Source organism: Pseudophryne corroboree, chromosome 3 (assembly GCF_028390025.1).
Source record: "Pseudophryne corroboree isolate aPseCor3 chromosome 3, aPseCor3.hap2, whole genome shotgun sequence".
Lineage (NCBI taxonomy): Eukaryota > Metazoa > Chordata > Amphibia > Anura > Myobatrachidae > Pseudophryne > Pseudophryne corroboree.
In genome coordinates this window covers 355792936-355810076 of record NC_086446.1, presented here as the reverse complement: position 1 = coordinate 355810076, position 17141 = coordinate 355792936, and the positions used below count along the sequence as shown (strand labels likewise).

Sequence of the window (17141 nt, the reverse complement as noted above, 5' to 3'; positions counted from 1 at the left end):
TCATCTGTTCAAATTTTAGAGGCTGAAATATCAAGGACTTTTCAGGTAATCTATTAGTTCTAGAACTCTAAACATAACATGTCTGATTTGCCTGTGTTTCCATCACTTGTTTATTGCCTCTCTTTCTGTCATCATATCTCTTTATTTTTCCACTTGAAGGACACCCCTAACCCAAAAGCCAGTAGACCACACTTACAAAGCAAATAGAATGTGTACGGCAAATAACATTGGGGGAGTTGTATTGAGCCTTTGATAGAGATAAAGTGGAGACGTATAAAGTGCCAGCCAATCATCTCTTAACTGCCATGTTATAGACTGTGTTTGAAAAATGTCAGTTAGAAGCTGATTGGTTGGTAGTTTATCTCTCTCCATGTATCACTCTCCAAGGCTTAGTACATCTGCCACTGTATCGGAACTGTAAAAATATAGTAAAAATAACACTCCCCATCTCCAACCCTTGCAAAGAAATTGCAAACAATCCTTTAGGTGTATACACACGGGCCCTCATTCCGAGTCGTTCGCTCGGTAATTTTCTTCGCATCGCAGTGAAATTCCGCTTAGTACGCATGCGCAATATTCGCACTGCGACTGCGCCAAGTAATTTTACAATGAAGATAGTATTTTTACTCACGGCTTTTTCTTCGCTCTGGCGAACGTAGTGTGATTGACAGGAAATGGGTGTTACTGGGCGGAAACACGGCGTTTTCGGGGCGTGTGGATAAAAACGCTACCGTTTCCGGAAAAAACGCAGGAGTGGCCGGAGAAACGGGGGAGTGTCTGGGCGAACGCTGGGTGTGTTTATGACGTCAAACCAGGAACGACAAGCACTGAACTGAACGCAGATGCCGAGTAAGTCTGAAGCTACTCTGAAACTGCTAAGTAGTTTGTAATCGCAATATTGCGAATACATCGGTCGCAATTTTAAGAAGCTAAGATACACTCCCAGTAGGCGTAGGCTTAGCGTGAGCAACTCTGCTAAATTCGCCTTGCGAGCGATCAACTCGGAATGAGGGCCACGGTGCGATGCATGCTTACGATTTTGAGTATATAGTCATAATCGTAAGGAAAGTTAGTCAATATTGCACCGTGTGTACACAGCTTGCGATATCAATGCGCAATCCCGTGGGGTCGGTATCGCATGAAAAATTAGACTGTGCAGGCAAGGCAATTTTGACTATCTAGTACAAAGTATAATATATATAAAAATCGCACATAGCCAATATCACAAGTAAAGATATTCAAATTCTTAAGTAAAGATAGTCAAAATCAAAGATAGTCAATATCTCACCATGGCCCTCATTCCGAGTTGTTCGCTCGTAAGCTGCTTTTAGCAGATTTACTCACGCTAAGCCGCCGCCTACTGGGAGTGAATCTTAGCTTCTTAAAATTGCGAACGACGTATTCGCAATATTGCGATTACACCTCTCTTAGCAGTTTCTGAGTAGCTCCAGACTTACTCGGCATCTGCGATCAGTTCAGTGCTTGTCGTTCCTGGTTTGACGTCACAAACACACCCAGCGTTCGCCCAGACACTCCCCCGTTTCTCCAGCCACTCCCGCGTTTTTCCCAGAAACGGTAGCGTTTTTCCGCACACACCCATAAAACGGCCAGTTTCCGCCCAGTAACACCCACTTCCTGTCAATCACATTACGATCACCAGAACGATGAAAAAGCCGTGAGTAAAATTCCTAACTGCATAGCAAATTTACTTGGCGCAGTCGCACTGCGGACATTGCGCATGCGCACTAAGCGGAAAATCGCTGCGATGCGAAAAAATTTACCGAGCAAACAACTCGGAATGACCACCTATGTGTATTTTGCTGCTGCGATCAGATCTGAATTAGGCCCTAGGTGAATATCTGTCATATCCCCCCGACATGAGACAGACACCACCATTACAACCGTGATTCATAAAGTTAATGCAGCAAAAACATTTTTTCACCTGAGACTGGTTTGGAAATGCAGTTCCTGATTATGGGCCTAATTCAGACCTGATCGCAGCAGCAAATTTGTTAGCTAATGGGCAAAACCATGTTCACTGCAAGGGAGGCAGATATAACATGTGCAGAGAGAGTTAGATTTGGGTGGGTTATATTATTTCTGTGCAGGATACAGATGGAGCCATGCTAGTCGTGGCTCCATCTGTGCCTGGGCGCACCTAATACCGAGAGTGTCTCCGTCCGGGCGCGCGCATCCGTGACAGAGACGCGTCCCATTCACCAGAGTGGGAGAGCATCTCTGTGCACTCCCAGCAGAGCAAGGCGGACGGATTGCCTAGTCACGCCGGGAGTGCACGCCTGTGGTGGAGCCGCACTGGATGAGTGCGGCTCCATCTGTAAGTACTGGCAGCTTTATATTTACACTGCAATTAAGATTTCAATTTGTACACACCCCACCCAAATCTAACTCTCTCTGCACATGTTACATATGCCCCCCCCCCCCTGCAGTGCACATGGTTTTGCCCATTAGCAATCTGAAATAGACACCAAGGGGGTAATTCAGATCTTATCGTAGATGTGCTAAATTTAGTACATCTACGATCAGTTTCTCTGACATGCGGTGGACGCCCAGCACAGGGCTAGTCCGCCCCGCATGTCAGGCCCTAACCCCCTCGCAAGGGTGCAAATGCATCACACAGCAGAGATGCTTTTGCACCTACTGAGTAGCTCCCTGCCAGCACAGATCCTGCGCGCTGGCAGGCGGCTACCCACCACTTCCCGGGTCGCTGCATGTGATGTCACGCAGGTGAAGCGGTCCGCCCCCTCAGCGGTCCAGACACGCCTGCGTTGTCTGGACCGCGCCCCACCAACGGCGTTCTAACACTGTGGCACGCCCTCTCTCACCCTATGACCGACTCTGCCTATCAGTCAGGCAGAGGCGATCACAGCCCTGAGATGCTGTTAGCATCTCACTGGGCTCCCGGGGTGTGCACACACAGTGCGCACTCTGCGTGAGCGCACTCCGCAATGGGCTTCAGACTACGAACGCTGCCGCTGCAGCGATCCAGTCAGAATTAGGCCCCATGTTAGAATTAATGAGAACTTCAGGAACAGTGGGGCAGATGTATTAAGCTTGGAGAAGTGATAAAGCAGTGATAAGTGGAAGGTGATAACGCACCAGCCAATCAGCTCCTGTCAATTTACATACTGGAGCTGATTACCTGGTGCGTTATCACCTTGCACTTATCACTGCTTTATCACTTCTCCAGGCTTACTAAATCTGCCCCAGGGTTTCTTCTGCTTCTAGCTGAAAAATAGCAAATCAAAGTTCAACTTTCGCCAACTTTAGAACCAACCATTTATTCCTTGTCCTTCTCCCAAAATACAGCTTGTTTTCACATCATTTAAAGTTTAAATAAATGCTGCATCACCACCAAAAGAGACATAGGGGGTGATTCAGACCTGATCGCTGGGCTGCTAACTTTGCAGTCCTGCGTTCAGATAGTCGCCGCCCAAGGGAGAGTGTAAATTTACCGTGCAAGTGTGCAATCACATGTACATGCCGAGCTGCAAAAATCCAGTTTGTGCAGTCTCTGCGCAGCCCAGGACTTACTCCTCCAGTGCGAAGAGAACAGGCTGATCGGTGGCCGGAGCTGATATCAGACACCCTCCCTGAAAACGCTTGGTAACACCACAAACGGCTTCTTCCTGTCAATCACCTTGCGAATGCCCATGCCAATGACATTTTTGCACCATCTTGTCACTAACCGGCAATGGCCGTTGTTGTTGGTCAACGTGCGTGCGCATTGCGGTGTATATGCATGCGCAGTCTATTGCTGATCGCCCGCTGTGCGAAAACGTACAGCAGCGACCAGGTCTGAATCACCCCCGTAGATTGTGTATAAGAAGCTGCAAGTCTGCCATTGTAGCTTCTCAATGGTCCTGCCACTCAGCCTTCCTTCAAAATCATCACTCTGAAACACACCAAAGAGCTCAGGAAAAAAACACTGCATGAAGGAGCCCAAAGCTCCAGCTAGCGGATGGAACTACAGCATAGTGTTCTGTTCCCTCCCTAGGCGTTTGTGTAGCTTTAAACATAAGAATGAGGGGACATTGGGGCTCTCTTTATTGTGTATGCAGTTTTTGTGTGTTTGAAGCACTTGTTCTATTGGCCAAAGTGCAGTGCTTCTAAGAATATGCTTCTTTGTCAGAGAGTCGCTGATACTCATTAAAAGTAAAGATGTGCACCGGAAATTTTTCGGGTTTTGTGTTTTGGTTTTGGGTTCGGTTCCGCGGCCGTGTTTTGGGTTCGAACGCGTTTTGGCAAAACCTCACCGAATTTTTTTTGTCGGATTCGGGTGTGTTTTGGATTCGGGTGTTTTTTTCAAAAAACCCTAAAAAACAGCTTAAATCATAGAATTTGGGGGTCATTTTGATCCCAAAGTATTACTAACCTCAATAACCATAATTTCCACTCATTTTCAGTCTATTCTGAACACCTCACACCTCACAATATTATTTTTAGTCCTAAAATTTGCACCGAGGTCGCTGGATGACTAAGCTCAGCGACCCAAGTGGCCGACACAAACACCTGGCCCATCTAGGAGTGGCACTGCAGTGTCACGCAGGATGGCCCTTCCAAAAAACACTCCCCAAACAGCACATGACGCAAAGAAAAAAAGAGGCGCAATGAGGTAGCTGTGTGACTAAGCTCAGCGACCCAAGTGACCGACACAAACACCTGGCCCATCTAGGAGTGGCACTGCAGTGTCAGGCAGGATGGCCCTTCCAAAAAATACTCCCCAAACAGCACATGACGCAAAGAAGAAAAAAAAGAGGCGCAATGAGGTAGCTGTGTGAGTAAGCTAAGCGACCCTAGTGGCCGACACAAACACCTGGCCCATCTAGGAGTGACACTGCAGTGTCACGCAGGATGGCCCTTCCAAAAAACACTCCCCAAACAGCACATGATGCAAAGAAAAAAAGAGGCGCAATGAGGTAGCTGTGTGACTAAGCTCAGCGACCCAAGTGGCCGACACAAACACCTGGCCCATCTAGGAGTGGCACTGCAGTGTCAGGCAGGATGGCCCTTCCAAAAAATACTCCCCAAACAGCACATGACGCAAAGAAGAAAAAAAAGAGGCGCAATGAGGTAGCTGTGTGAGTAAGCTAAGCGACCCTAGTGGCCGACACAAACACCTGGCCCATCTAGGAGTGGCACTGCAGTGTCACGCAGGATGGCCCTTCCAAAAAACACTCCCCAAACAGCACATGACGCAAAGAAAAAAAGAGGCGCAATGAGGTAGCTGTGTGACTAAGCTCAGCGACCCAAGTGGCCGACACAAACACCTGGCCCATCTAGGAGTGGCACTGCAGTGTCAGGCAGGATGGCCCTTCCAAAAAATACTCCCCAAACAGCACATGACGCAAAGAAGAAAAAAAAGAGGCGCAATGAGGTAGCTGTGTGAGTAAGCTAAGCGACCCTAGTGGCCGACACAAACACCTGGCCCATCTAGGAGTGGCACTGCAGTGTCACGCAGGATGGCCCTTCCAAAAAACACTCCCCAAACAGCACATGACGCAAAGAAAAAGAAAAGAAAAAAGAGGTGCAAGATAGAATTGTCCTTGGGCCCTCCCACCCACCCTTATGTTGTATAAACAGGACATGCACACTTTAACCAACCCATCATTTCAGTGACAGGGTCTGCCACACGACTGTGACTGAAATGACGGGTTGGTTTGGACCCCCACCAAAAAAGAAGCAATTAATCTCTCCTTGCACAAACTGGCTCTACAGAGGCAAGATGTCCACCTCATCATCATCCTCCGATTCATCACCGTGTACATCCCCCTCCTCACAGATTATCAATTCGTCCCCACTGGAATCCACCATCACAGCTCCCTGTGTACTTTGTGGAGGCAATTGCTGCTGGTGAATGTCTCCATGGAGGAATTGATTATAATTCATTTTAATGAACATCATCTTCTCCACATTTTCTGGAAGTAACCTCGTACGCCGATTGCTGACAAGGTGAGCGGCGGCACTAAACACTCTTTCGGAGTACACACTTGTGGGAGGGCAACTTAGGTAGAATAAAGCCAGTTTGTGCAAGGGCCTCCAAATTGCCTCTTTTTCCTGCCAGTATACGTACGGACTGTCTGACGTGCCTACTTGGATGCGGTCACTCATATAATCCTCCACCATTCTTTCAATGGTGAGAGAATCATATGCAGTGACAGTAGACGACATGTCCGTAATCGTTGTCAGGTCCTTCAGTCCGGACCAGATGTCAGCATCAGCAGTCGCTCCAGACTGCCCTGCATCACCGCCAGCGGGTGGGCTCGGAATTCTGAGCCTTTTCCTCGCACCCCCAGTTGCGGGAGAATGTGAAGGAGGAGATGTTGACAGGTCGCGTTCCGCTTGACTTGACAATTTTCTCACCAGCAGTTCTTTGAACCCCTGCAGACTTGTGTCTGCCAGAAAGAGAGATACAACGTAGGTTTTAAATCTAGGATCGAGCACGGTGGCCAAAATGTAGTGCTCTGATTTCAACAGATTGACCACCCGTGAATCCTTGTTAAGCGAATTAAGGGCTCCATCCACAAGTCCCACATGCCTAGCGAAATCGCTCTGTGTTAGCTCCTCCTTCAATGTCTCCAGCTTCTTCTGCAAAAGCCTGATGAGGGGAATGACCTGACTCAGGCTGGCAGTGTCTGAACTGACTTCACGTGTGGCAAGTTCAAAAGGTTGCAGAACCTTGCACAACGTTGAAATCATTCTCCACTGCGCTTGAGACAGGTGCATTCCACCTCCTATATCGTGGTCAGTTGTATAGGCTTGAATGGCCTTTTGCTGCTCCTCCAACCTCTGAAGCATATAGAGGGTTGAATTCCACCTCGTTACCACTTCTTGCTTCAGATGATGGCAGGGCAGGTTCAGGCGTTTTTGGTGTTGCTCCAGTCTTCTGTACGTGGTGCCTGTACGCCGAAAGTGTCCCGCAATTCTTCTGGCCACCGACAGCATCTCTTGCACGCCCCTCTCGTTTTTTAAATAATTCTGCACCACCAAATTCAAGGTATGTGCAAAACATGGGACGTGCTGGAATTTGCCCATATTTAATGCACACACAATATTGCTGGCGTTGTCCGATGCCACAAATCCACAGGAGAGTCCAATTGGGGTAAGCCATTCTGCGATGATCTTCCTCAGTTGCCGTTAGAGGTTTTTAACTGTGTGCGTATTCTGGAAAGCGGTGATACAAAGCGTAGCCTGCCTAGGAAAGAGTTGGCGTTTGCGAGATGCTGCTACTGGTGCCGCCGCTGCTGTTCTTGCGGCGGGAGTCAATACATCTACCCAGTGGGCTGTCACAGTCATATAGTCCTGAGTCTGCCCTGCTCCACTTGTCCACATGTCCGTGGTTAAGTGGACATTGGGTACAACTGCATTTTTTAGGACACTGGTGAGTCTTTTTCTGAGGTCTGTGTACATTTTCGGTATCGCCTGCCTAGAGAAATGGAACCTAGATGGTATTTGGTACCGGGGACACAGTACCTCAATCAAGTCTATAGTTGGCTCTGCAGTAATGATGGATACCGGAAACACGTTTCTCACCGCCCAGGATGCCAAGGCCTCAGTTATCCGCTTTGCAGCAGGATGACTGCTGTGATATTTCATCTTCCTCGCAAAGGACTGTTGGACAGTCAATTGCTTGGTGGAAGTAGTAGGAACTGGACTGCGGGTGCTCCTTCCAGCACTTGCAGGGAGCGTGCAAATGGTGGAAGGCGCATGCTCTTCACGTCCAGTGTTGGGAAGGTCAGGCATCGCAACCGACACAATTGGACTCTCCTTGTGGATTTGTGATTTCGAAGAACGCACAGTTCTTTGCTGTGCTTTTGCCAGCTTAAGTCTTTTCATTTTTCTAGCGAGAGGCTGAGTGCTTCCATCCTCATGTGAAGCTGAACCACTAGCCATGAACATAGGCCAGGGCCTCAGTCATTCCTTGCCACTCCGTGTGGTAAATGGCATATTGGCAAGTTTACGCTTCTCCTCCGACGATTTTATTTTAGATTTTTGAGTCCTTTTTTTACTGATATTTTGTGTTTTGGACTTTACATGCTCTGTACTATGACATTGGGCATCGGCCTTGGCAGACGACGTTGATGGCATTTCATCGTCTCGGCCATGACTAGTGGCAGCAGCTTCAGCACGAGGTGGAAGTCGATCTTGATCTTTCCCTATTTTTGGAACCTCAACATTTTTGTTCTCCATATTTTAATAGGCACAACTAAAAGGCACCTCAGGTAAACAATGGAGATGGATGGATACTAGTATGGATGACGAGTGACTGCCGACACAGAGGTAGCTACAGCCGTGGACTACCGTACTGCGTCTGCTAGTATAGACTGGATGATAATGATATAAAAAATATATATATATCACTACTGCAGGACAGGTATATATTATATAATGACGGACCTGCTGGACACTGTCAGCAGACTCCTAAACTACTAGTATGAAGAAGATAGGAAAAAAAAAAACCACCACAGGTAGGTATACAATTATGGACGAGCACTGCCGACACAGAGGTAGCTACAGCCGTGGACTACCGTACTGCGTCTGCTAGTATAGACTGGATGATAATTATATAAAAAATATATATATATCACTACTGCAGGACAGGTATATATTATATAATGACGGACCTGCTGGACACTGTCAGCAGACTCCTAAACTACTAGTATGAAGAAGATAGAAAAAAAAAAAAAAACACCACAGGTAGGTATACAATTATGGACGAGCGACTGCCGACACAGAGGTAGCTACAGCCGTGGACTACCGTACTGCGTCTGCTAGTATAGACTGGATGATGATATAAAAAATATATATATATCACTACTGCAGGACAGGTATATATTATATAATGACGGACCTGCTGGACACTGTCAGCAGACTCCTAAACTACTAGTATGAAGAAGATAGAAAAAAAAAAACCACCACAGGTAGGTATACAATTATGGACGAGCACTGCCGACACAGAGGTAGCTACAGCCGTGGACTACCGTACTGCGTCTGCTAGTATAGACTGGATGATAATGATATAAAAAATATATATATATCACTACTGCAGGACAGGTATATATTATATAATGACGGACCTGCTGGACACTGTCAGCAGACTCCTAAACTACTAGTATGAAGAAGATAGAAAAAAAAAAACCACCACAGGTAGGTATACAATTATGGACGAGCACTGCCGACACAGAGGTAGCTACAGCCGTGGACTACCGTACTGCGTCTGCTAGTATAGACTGGATGATAATGATATAAAAAATATATATATATATCACTACTGCAGGACAGGTATATATTATATAATGACGGACCTGCTGGACACTGTCAGCAGACTCCTAAACTACTAGTATGAAGAAGATAGAAAAAAAAAAACCACCACAGGTAGGTATACAATTATGGACGAGCACTGCCGACACAGAGGTAGCTACAGCCGTGGACTACCGTACTGCGTCTGCTAGTATAGACTGGATGATAATGATATAAAAATATATATATATCACTACTGCAGGTATATATTATAATATAATGAATGACGGACCTGCTGGACACTGTCTGTCAGCAGAATGCGTTTATAGAATTTAAAAAAAAAACACCACACGAGTGTTTAACTTTTTCAGGCAGACAATATACTGGTGGTCACTGGTCAGTCACACTGGCAGCAAAAGTGTGCACTGTTATGTACTCCTGCTATAACTGCTCCCCAGTCTCCCCCACAATTAAGCTGTGTGAGCAGTGAGCACTCAGCACAGTCAGATATACATAGATGATATTATCATGCAGCACACTGAGGCTGAGCACAGATATGGTATGTGACTGTGTATCGTTTTTTTTCAGGCAGAGAACGGATTTTAAATAATAAATAAAACTGGTGGTCACTAGTATAACTATCAGCAAAACTCTGCACTCTCTGAGTACTCCAGTCCTAATGCTCCCCAAAATTACTAAAATTAAATTACTAGTAAATCAAGTGTCTCACTCTCTATCTAAACGGAGAGGACGCCAGCCACGTCCTCTCCCTATCAATCTCAATGCACGTGTGAAAATGGCGGCGACGCGCGGCTCCTTATATAGAATCCGAGTCTCGCGATAGAATACGAGCCTCGCGAGAATCCGACAGCGGGATGATGACGTTCGGGCGCGCTCGGGTTAACCGAGCAAGGCGGGAAGATCCGAGTCTGCCTCGGACCCGTGTAAAAAGGCTGAAGTTCGGGGGGGTTCGGATTCCGAGGAACCGAACCCGCTCATCTCTAATTAAAAGTATGGAAAAAGCCCTGATAATCACCAGTTCCAAAATTCCATTGGTAAACCTGCCCTGCGCAGGGCAGTAGAGTGCTTGTCCAGCCCAGGTACTTTTCATGGGGAGTGGCCTAACCACGAGAGGTGTGACCCTGCACACGTAGAAAAAAATGCAGAAAAATTTTACTTTAAGCCCCTGCCTGGCACACTGCAGCCCAACAGAAGACCTGCAGCTGCTGGTGCCAGGTAAGGGGGGGAGGACTTGGGTCTGGGCCCACGTAAATAGTACCTGCTCCCCCCTATCGACCTCTCGGCACCACTGGCCCTGCGCTTACCAGCATAGGGCTGGATGGGACTATGGTGGTAGTACCTCACACCACCTGTCCTTCCTGCTATAGTGAAACAAGCCCTAGCTGGTAATACTTCTTGTAATTAAAATTTCATGAGGGCGAGACGCTCCTTATGCACTCAATTTTTCCAATTTTTCCAATACCAACCTAGGCAGGACTGCCAGTACTGATTGTACTTTTGAAGTTAGTGGTGGTGGGGAGTATGGGAGTAATTATTATTATTATTATTTATATTGTGATTTAAAAATATATAAAAAAAAGAACACACTGAAAAGATGAAGGTATGGCGGTGATGTATTCCCGCAAGGAGTTTCCTCATCCATTTATTCCGTAATCGGTTTTGCAAGTAAGGAGCTGTAATTTCTGCTTCACGGAAGCATTTTTCAACTAATCCATGTACAGTATCTGCTGATTTCAGTTAGGGATCATTTTATCTAGCCCTTTGTTTTGTTCTGGTGTATATGGTACTGTTTTTTGATGGCAACAATTTTCTTTACTTTTTTATTCGGTCGAGACTTGTTGATTGCACTGACTCTGAATAGGGTGTAAATTACTCTGAATAGGGACCCTATACTCTAAAGGGGGGTACTCACGGGAGAGATGTGTGCTGAGCGATCTTAACACAGACCGCTCAGCACACATCTCTCACCCCGCTCAGCACAGCGCGATGTGCTGAGCGAGGGGAGAAGCCGACGGGGGGACCGCTCACTTCACACAACGGTGAAGTGAGCGACCCGCTAGATTGAGCCTGCATGCAGGCTCAATCTAGCATCGGCGATAGCGATGCGCGGGGCCGCGCATCGCTATCGCTGGAGGGCATACACACGGCAGATCCGTGCTTAAAATCTAAGCAATCTAGCAAGATTGCTTAGATTTTAAGCACGGATCTCTCCGTGTGTACCCCCCTTAAGGCGATGATACAGATATGGACACAATTGCAGATGCAATCTTTGTATCTGTATGGTAATGCTGCACCAATGGGTATTGAGATGCCCACTGGCCGCGGTGTGAATCCACAGATGTGCGCACAAAGGAGCACCATTGGTGTGACATCAGCTGCACCATCGGGCATTAAAGCAGCTGTAAGGTTATTCAATGCTACACGGCTGCCGGTACCAGTGGAACTGGGTCTTTCAAAGCATGCCTGGACACAGATACGACTCCGACATGCCTAACACTGATAGCACACCCCCAGTCACCGCCCAGGAAAGACCTTAGAAATTGTATGGATCTCAATGCAATTTTGATCTGTGTCCCCTGGTGGTAAACATTGAGAGGCATATGCAGGAGTAAAACATTGGGCACTTGCACCAGATGTTTTACTTGCCTCCCACTTCGAATCACCCACTAAATCCTAACACACAATGGCCCTCATTCTGTGTTGATCGCTCGCTAGCTACTTTTAGCAGCCGTGCAAACACATAGTCGCCGCCCATGGGGGAGTGTATTTTTGCTTTGCAAATGTGTGAACGTCTTTGCAGCGGAGCTCTGCAAAAACATCTTGTGCAGTTTCAGAGTAGGTCTGGACTTACTCAGTCCTTGCGATCATTTCAGTGTTTTTCTTCCCGGAATTGACATCAGACACCTGCCCTGCAAACGACTGGACATGCCTGCGTTTTTCCAAACACTCCCTGAAAATGGTCAGTTGATACCCACAAACACCTTCTTCCTGTCAATCTCCTTGCGACCGGCTGTGCGAACGGAATCGTCGTAGAAGCCATCACTGGGTAGTGAACCACTGTGTACTCATACGACATGCCTGTGCATTGCGGTGCATACGCATGCGCAGATTAGCCCCGTTATGCCATGATCGCTGCGCTGTGAAAATCTGTGCCGAGCGACCAACTTGGAATGATCCCCAATAGACAGAGATCACACAATGACAAATTATGGTACGAAGTACAGTACATTACCAGTGTAACTAATATTTGACCTCTGCCATTTCACCTCTTCAGGCATAAGGCAACAAACCTGGATACAAACAGTAGTACCCATGTGCAGTATGGAAAAATGTGTTGTAGCAGTGACTAATAAACAGCAACATTGGCCACGCTGTACATCTCAAATTTATTTCACCAGGCTGTACCTTATTCCAGTGCAGATCAGATAAAGGTCCATATTCCAACAATATCTATCTGATGGGCAACTCCATGAAACCACCATTTGTTACACAGTTTTCTCCAAAGCAACAGAGCAGTTACATGTCATGCCACGATATGATTGATATGTAGTTGGGTTTAGTATTAAATACCTACAATGAAAATCCCGACAGTCAAAATACCGACAACAATTGATCGACGGTCAAAATCCCAACCTGCAAGGTCAAAATACTGACAAGGTCAAAATACCGACATTTAAAATGTCGATAGGTCAAAAAGTCAACACAAGTTTTTCATAGTTTTTTGTGTGCATGTCGACATAGGTCTACATGGACACCGTATAAGTGTACCGTGTCCTCTCGCATGTCTCGCTGCGCTCGCCATGCTTCAGGAACTATTATATTCCCCCTCCAGGTCCACTGGGATGGTAAAGTATAAACAAGTCGGTTTCAATGAAAAAAATCATGAAAAAATCATGTCGACTTTTTGACCTGTTGACATTTTAAATGTCGGTATTTTGGCCTGTCTGCATTTTAAACGTCGGTATTTTGACCTTGTCTGGATTTTTACCTTGTCAGGATTTTGATTGTAGGTAAATTGACCGCATCCTGTTTTTATTCATATACAGATGGGTCCACGGTTATCTTGGCTAGTTTGCTGCGCCTAGGCACAATGTGGTTTATTAACATAAACCCTTCATCTATTGTTCTCAGCTGCAATACAATACAGAGAGAACAATACAGCAGGGGATTAAGTCATTACAGCAGGGGATTAAGTACGACTGCCCAGTCTCAGTTAATCCTATTAAAGGTCAAGATAAACATGGACCCATCTGTATGCATACACAAAGCTTGTCATTAGTACATATTAGGTCTTTTCAAACTGAAACTCCCCTCTGTGCCACCTATGTCTGTCTGCCCCTTCCTTATAGATTGTAAGCTCTCACATGCAGGACACTCTTCTATCGTGTACTGTACTTCTTTTTTCCTTACTTATGCCTTATTTCCTACCCCTTGGAACAGTGGGCCTGATTCAGAGGTGGACGCTATGCCAAGGTGTGCACAGTTAGTCAATGGATTTTCTACTCTGTGCCACAATGGTCCTGCAACAGTGTTTTTAGTGTGAATTGGGACAGAGAGTTTGACAGGCAGTGACTATTTGTGGGAGGTATTGGGAGGTTGCCACAAAAACGCAGGCTTGTCGCAAACCATTTTGGGGTGTTACAGAGCCAGCAACTGTGTCCTCATATGCAGTGGTTCTGGCCCCGGCATCTTAGTTGAGACAGATATTCTGAGCAAACGTAGGGTTGCTCATAGGTCTGTTACTGTGACCGATGTGCACCCTATGGTGGATTTTTGTACGCAAGCGGCGGATCTGAGACGCCAGGAGGTGGACATCCCAATACAAGTCCCAACAGCTGTGGCATTAGCATATCTTCTCATATATGCTACATACAAAGGCAAAGCGGCAACAGGCATTGTGTATACCTCTGAATCACGCAAGTGGCTCTTAACCTGTCTGCTGCAGCCATCAACTAGTGTATATTCAGCCAGCACTCATTTTCTGGTTATGGTGTCTGTATTTAAATGTATAGTTGTTGACAGTTATGTTTATACTTTATGAGGTAAATGTAATAAGGACTGAGTTGCCGGAGGTCCGGGATTTTGTCAGAGAATGGCCATATTTGTAAAGCACAATCATTTACAAAGCAAAACCAACTTGATTTTGCCATGTAAATGATTGTCGCTTTAAAGATACGGCCAATCTCGGATGAAATCCCGGACCTCCGGCAACTTGGACCCTATTCTATTTACCCCTATGTCTTGTTATGGTTGCACTGTGTCTGTACAGAACCCTTCTTCTGCAGAACCGTTCTGGCACCCTATAAATAAAGGTTATTAATAATAATAATAATAATAATAATAATAATAATGATGATGATAATACCAGTGGTAGATTGCTATTGGATAAAACTGAAAACAAATGCAATATTGTCCTCTACTCATCTTTGGCATCCTTTTGTCAAGTTTTTTTCATTACTGAGCTGCCATGTTATGTCAGAAAGTACTTTGCAATAACAAATGTTTTTATAGCAACCATGTGATTTGGCACAGCACTTTATCTTTCTTCCTAAAATATTAAGTCAACATGACAATTTTTATTCAATTAATTAATAGGCATAAAAAGCTTATTTTACACAAATGGATTAACTGAGCCCACATAAATTCCCTTAACCCAGACTAATGTTTCCTTCATGAAATGGATGATGGTGCCATGCCTGAGAAATCTGGCTGGCACTGCAAGCTAGTACAACATTAAGCGCAGAATCAGATTATATTCGTCCAACATTCACAAAAAAAGAGTAAAATAAATCCAGAGCTGGGCAAATGTCAGCATGCCTCCCAACATTTAAAATGGCCAAATAGGGGCATTTACTGTACAGACTAAACAGATAGATATTTACATGCATTTGAAGGCAAGTGCTCTCACCTTGCCAGATGTGCAGATACAAAAATCACATGACAGACCAACCAATATCCAGATATAAACACCATAAATTACTAACAGTTCAAAAATACACATACTGTTATACTGAGACTATATGAGGAGAGATTGAAGGAATTTATCCATAAAGAGATATACATCAGGTGGACATGACAGACAATTTAGAATTGAGAGGAACTTGGGGATTTGTGTCCAAAAAAGGGAACATCCCACCAGGAAAAACTGCCAGATGAGTACTTTTCTTAGATACAAGATGCCTTGTAACAAGTGATTATGGTGCAGCACAGTGTATGATAGGTCTGTGGTTCTAGATTTTAATAAAATTATCTGGAAAATAATAGTAGTAAATGGGAAACACTGCAAAAACAAAGGAATTTAAACTTTATGGATGATATAGATTCAGTACTAAATTGCATTTCTGAAGACAAACAGAGAAATTCATAAGCCTTACACTAGTGCAAATATATTTTAGGTTGATTCAATCACTCAGTCAAAAGAAGTTAATTTATACATTACTTCATGTCATGCTGTATTGTGCAAAGAAAATAGAACGTTAAAAAGTAGGCAATTAACTTCTATTCCTTAACACATTTGCCTGCCTATCTCCAGGCATGGTTTACCCTATAACTAAATACGCAGATGTGGAGCAGGGATAATGATCTGGCATAGTGCACTCAATCTTTCCATTATTAACCCTTTATGATGAAGGTATATAGTGTACCACTGACCCAATTGCAGTCAATACATCATACTGTATGTGTTCCCATACATTAAAAAGCAGCAATCCTGGTGCTAAAACAGTTAAGGATTTGATTCAGTGGTATAGTAATATCCTGAAGGCATATCCTGTCTTTGAAGTGGGAGACACACAATTGCAAGTTCCTCAAAACAAAACAAGAAGGTGATTGCTTTACGCAGATTTAATTAGAAGTTACTTTTTGCCCTGTGGATATTTTTTTTTAATTCTCACCTGCTGTCTGGAAAGTTGCCTGTATGGCTTCTATTTCCTCGATCTCAGTGCAGACCCCCTGTCCATGCATTAGGGTATGCAGAGGTTTTTCGGAATTCTTGGTGGGATAACAACGAAGCCCAGAGCCACATCGAGCAGTATAGACCCCACATGGCTCTCCTTTTTGGAGGGCACAGGTGGCACAGCAACCACACCCGGGTTCTCTCACCAACTCCAGGCACCCAGTAGGGCCCAGACAGCGAATAAGTTTCTCCTGTGAGCAGGGGGGGCACTGTATAGCATCATCTGCCATTCCAAGTGATGTCAATGAGATCACAAGTAAAGCAAGGTGGCAGTGCCCAGACATTGTGTGTGGCTACACAGATAGGATTAAGGTGAATGAGAGGGTGTAGTTGGGGCAGAGCTGGTAGACTGGTAAGTTGTTAGCACACAGGAACATGAAATGATGCAGTCTTAGCTGTACTGCTCTCCATAGCAAGAATGAGGGGGACTGAGGATTTACTGCACTGGGCAGATAGATGTGGACTTTATACTGGCTCTAAGCCACTCCTATCTCTAGTCCCACTGCCAGGAGAAAGGGGGAGAGTGCGAGGACAGGGAATGAGAGAAGGAGAGCATGAAAGTAGAAGAATTTAGAAAGCAAGACAAGAAAATAAAAAGAAAGGTTCCAGATGAGAGATAGAGGTGAAGTAAGACAGAAGCTGCAATAAATGCAGCGTGAAACAAAGAGACAATTTAGCAATATCTGAATGTTCTCTATTAGATTCATTTCAGAATTCCTTGAAAAGATTCCTAATTGTGTTATGTTAGTTAGTGTCTCACTGTTACACTAAACCTGTTTCTCTTTGCATGTTCAGTTGCTTCATAATATATTATAAACCACCCTTTGGAATGGATGCACAGTAGCATGCAAGTGTTCGTGGAGCATATCTTGCGTGGTTTTGCTCAGCTCATGCTCCTGAACCAAGT

At 45.2% G+C, this 17141-nt stretch overlaps 1 protein-coding gene across 2 annotated transcripts in view; it reads right to left on the bottom strand.

The window, feature by feature from the left end:
* IGFBP4 (insulin like growth factor binding protein 4) overlaps positions 1-16665 on the bottom strand; it is a 173043-nt gene extending 156378 nt beyond the window's left edge. For both annotated transcript variants that reach the window (XM_063959789.1, XM_063959790.1), the window contains exon 1: positions 16173-16665. In XM_063959789.1, coding sequence (XP_063815859.1) covers positions 16173-16518 — 346 coding nt within the window. In that variant the 5' untranslated portion in view covers positions 16519-16665. The remainder of the gene's footprint in view (positions 1-16172) is intronic.
* Positions 16666-17141: the final 476 nt, after the last annotated feature.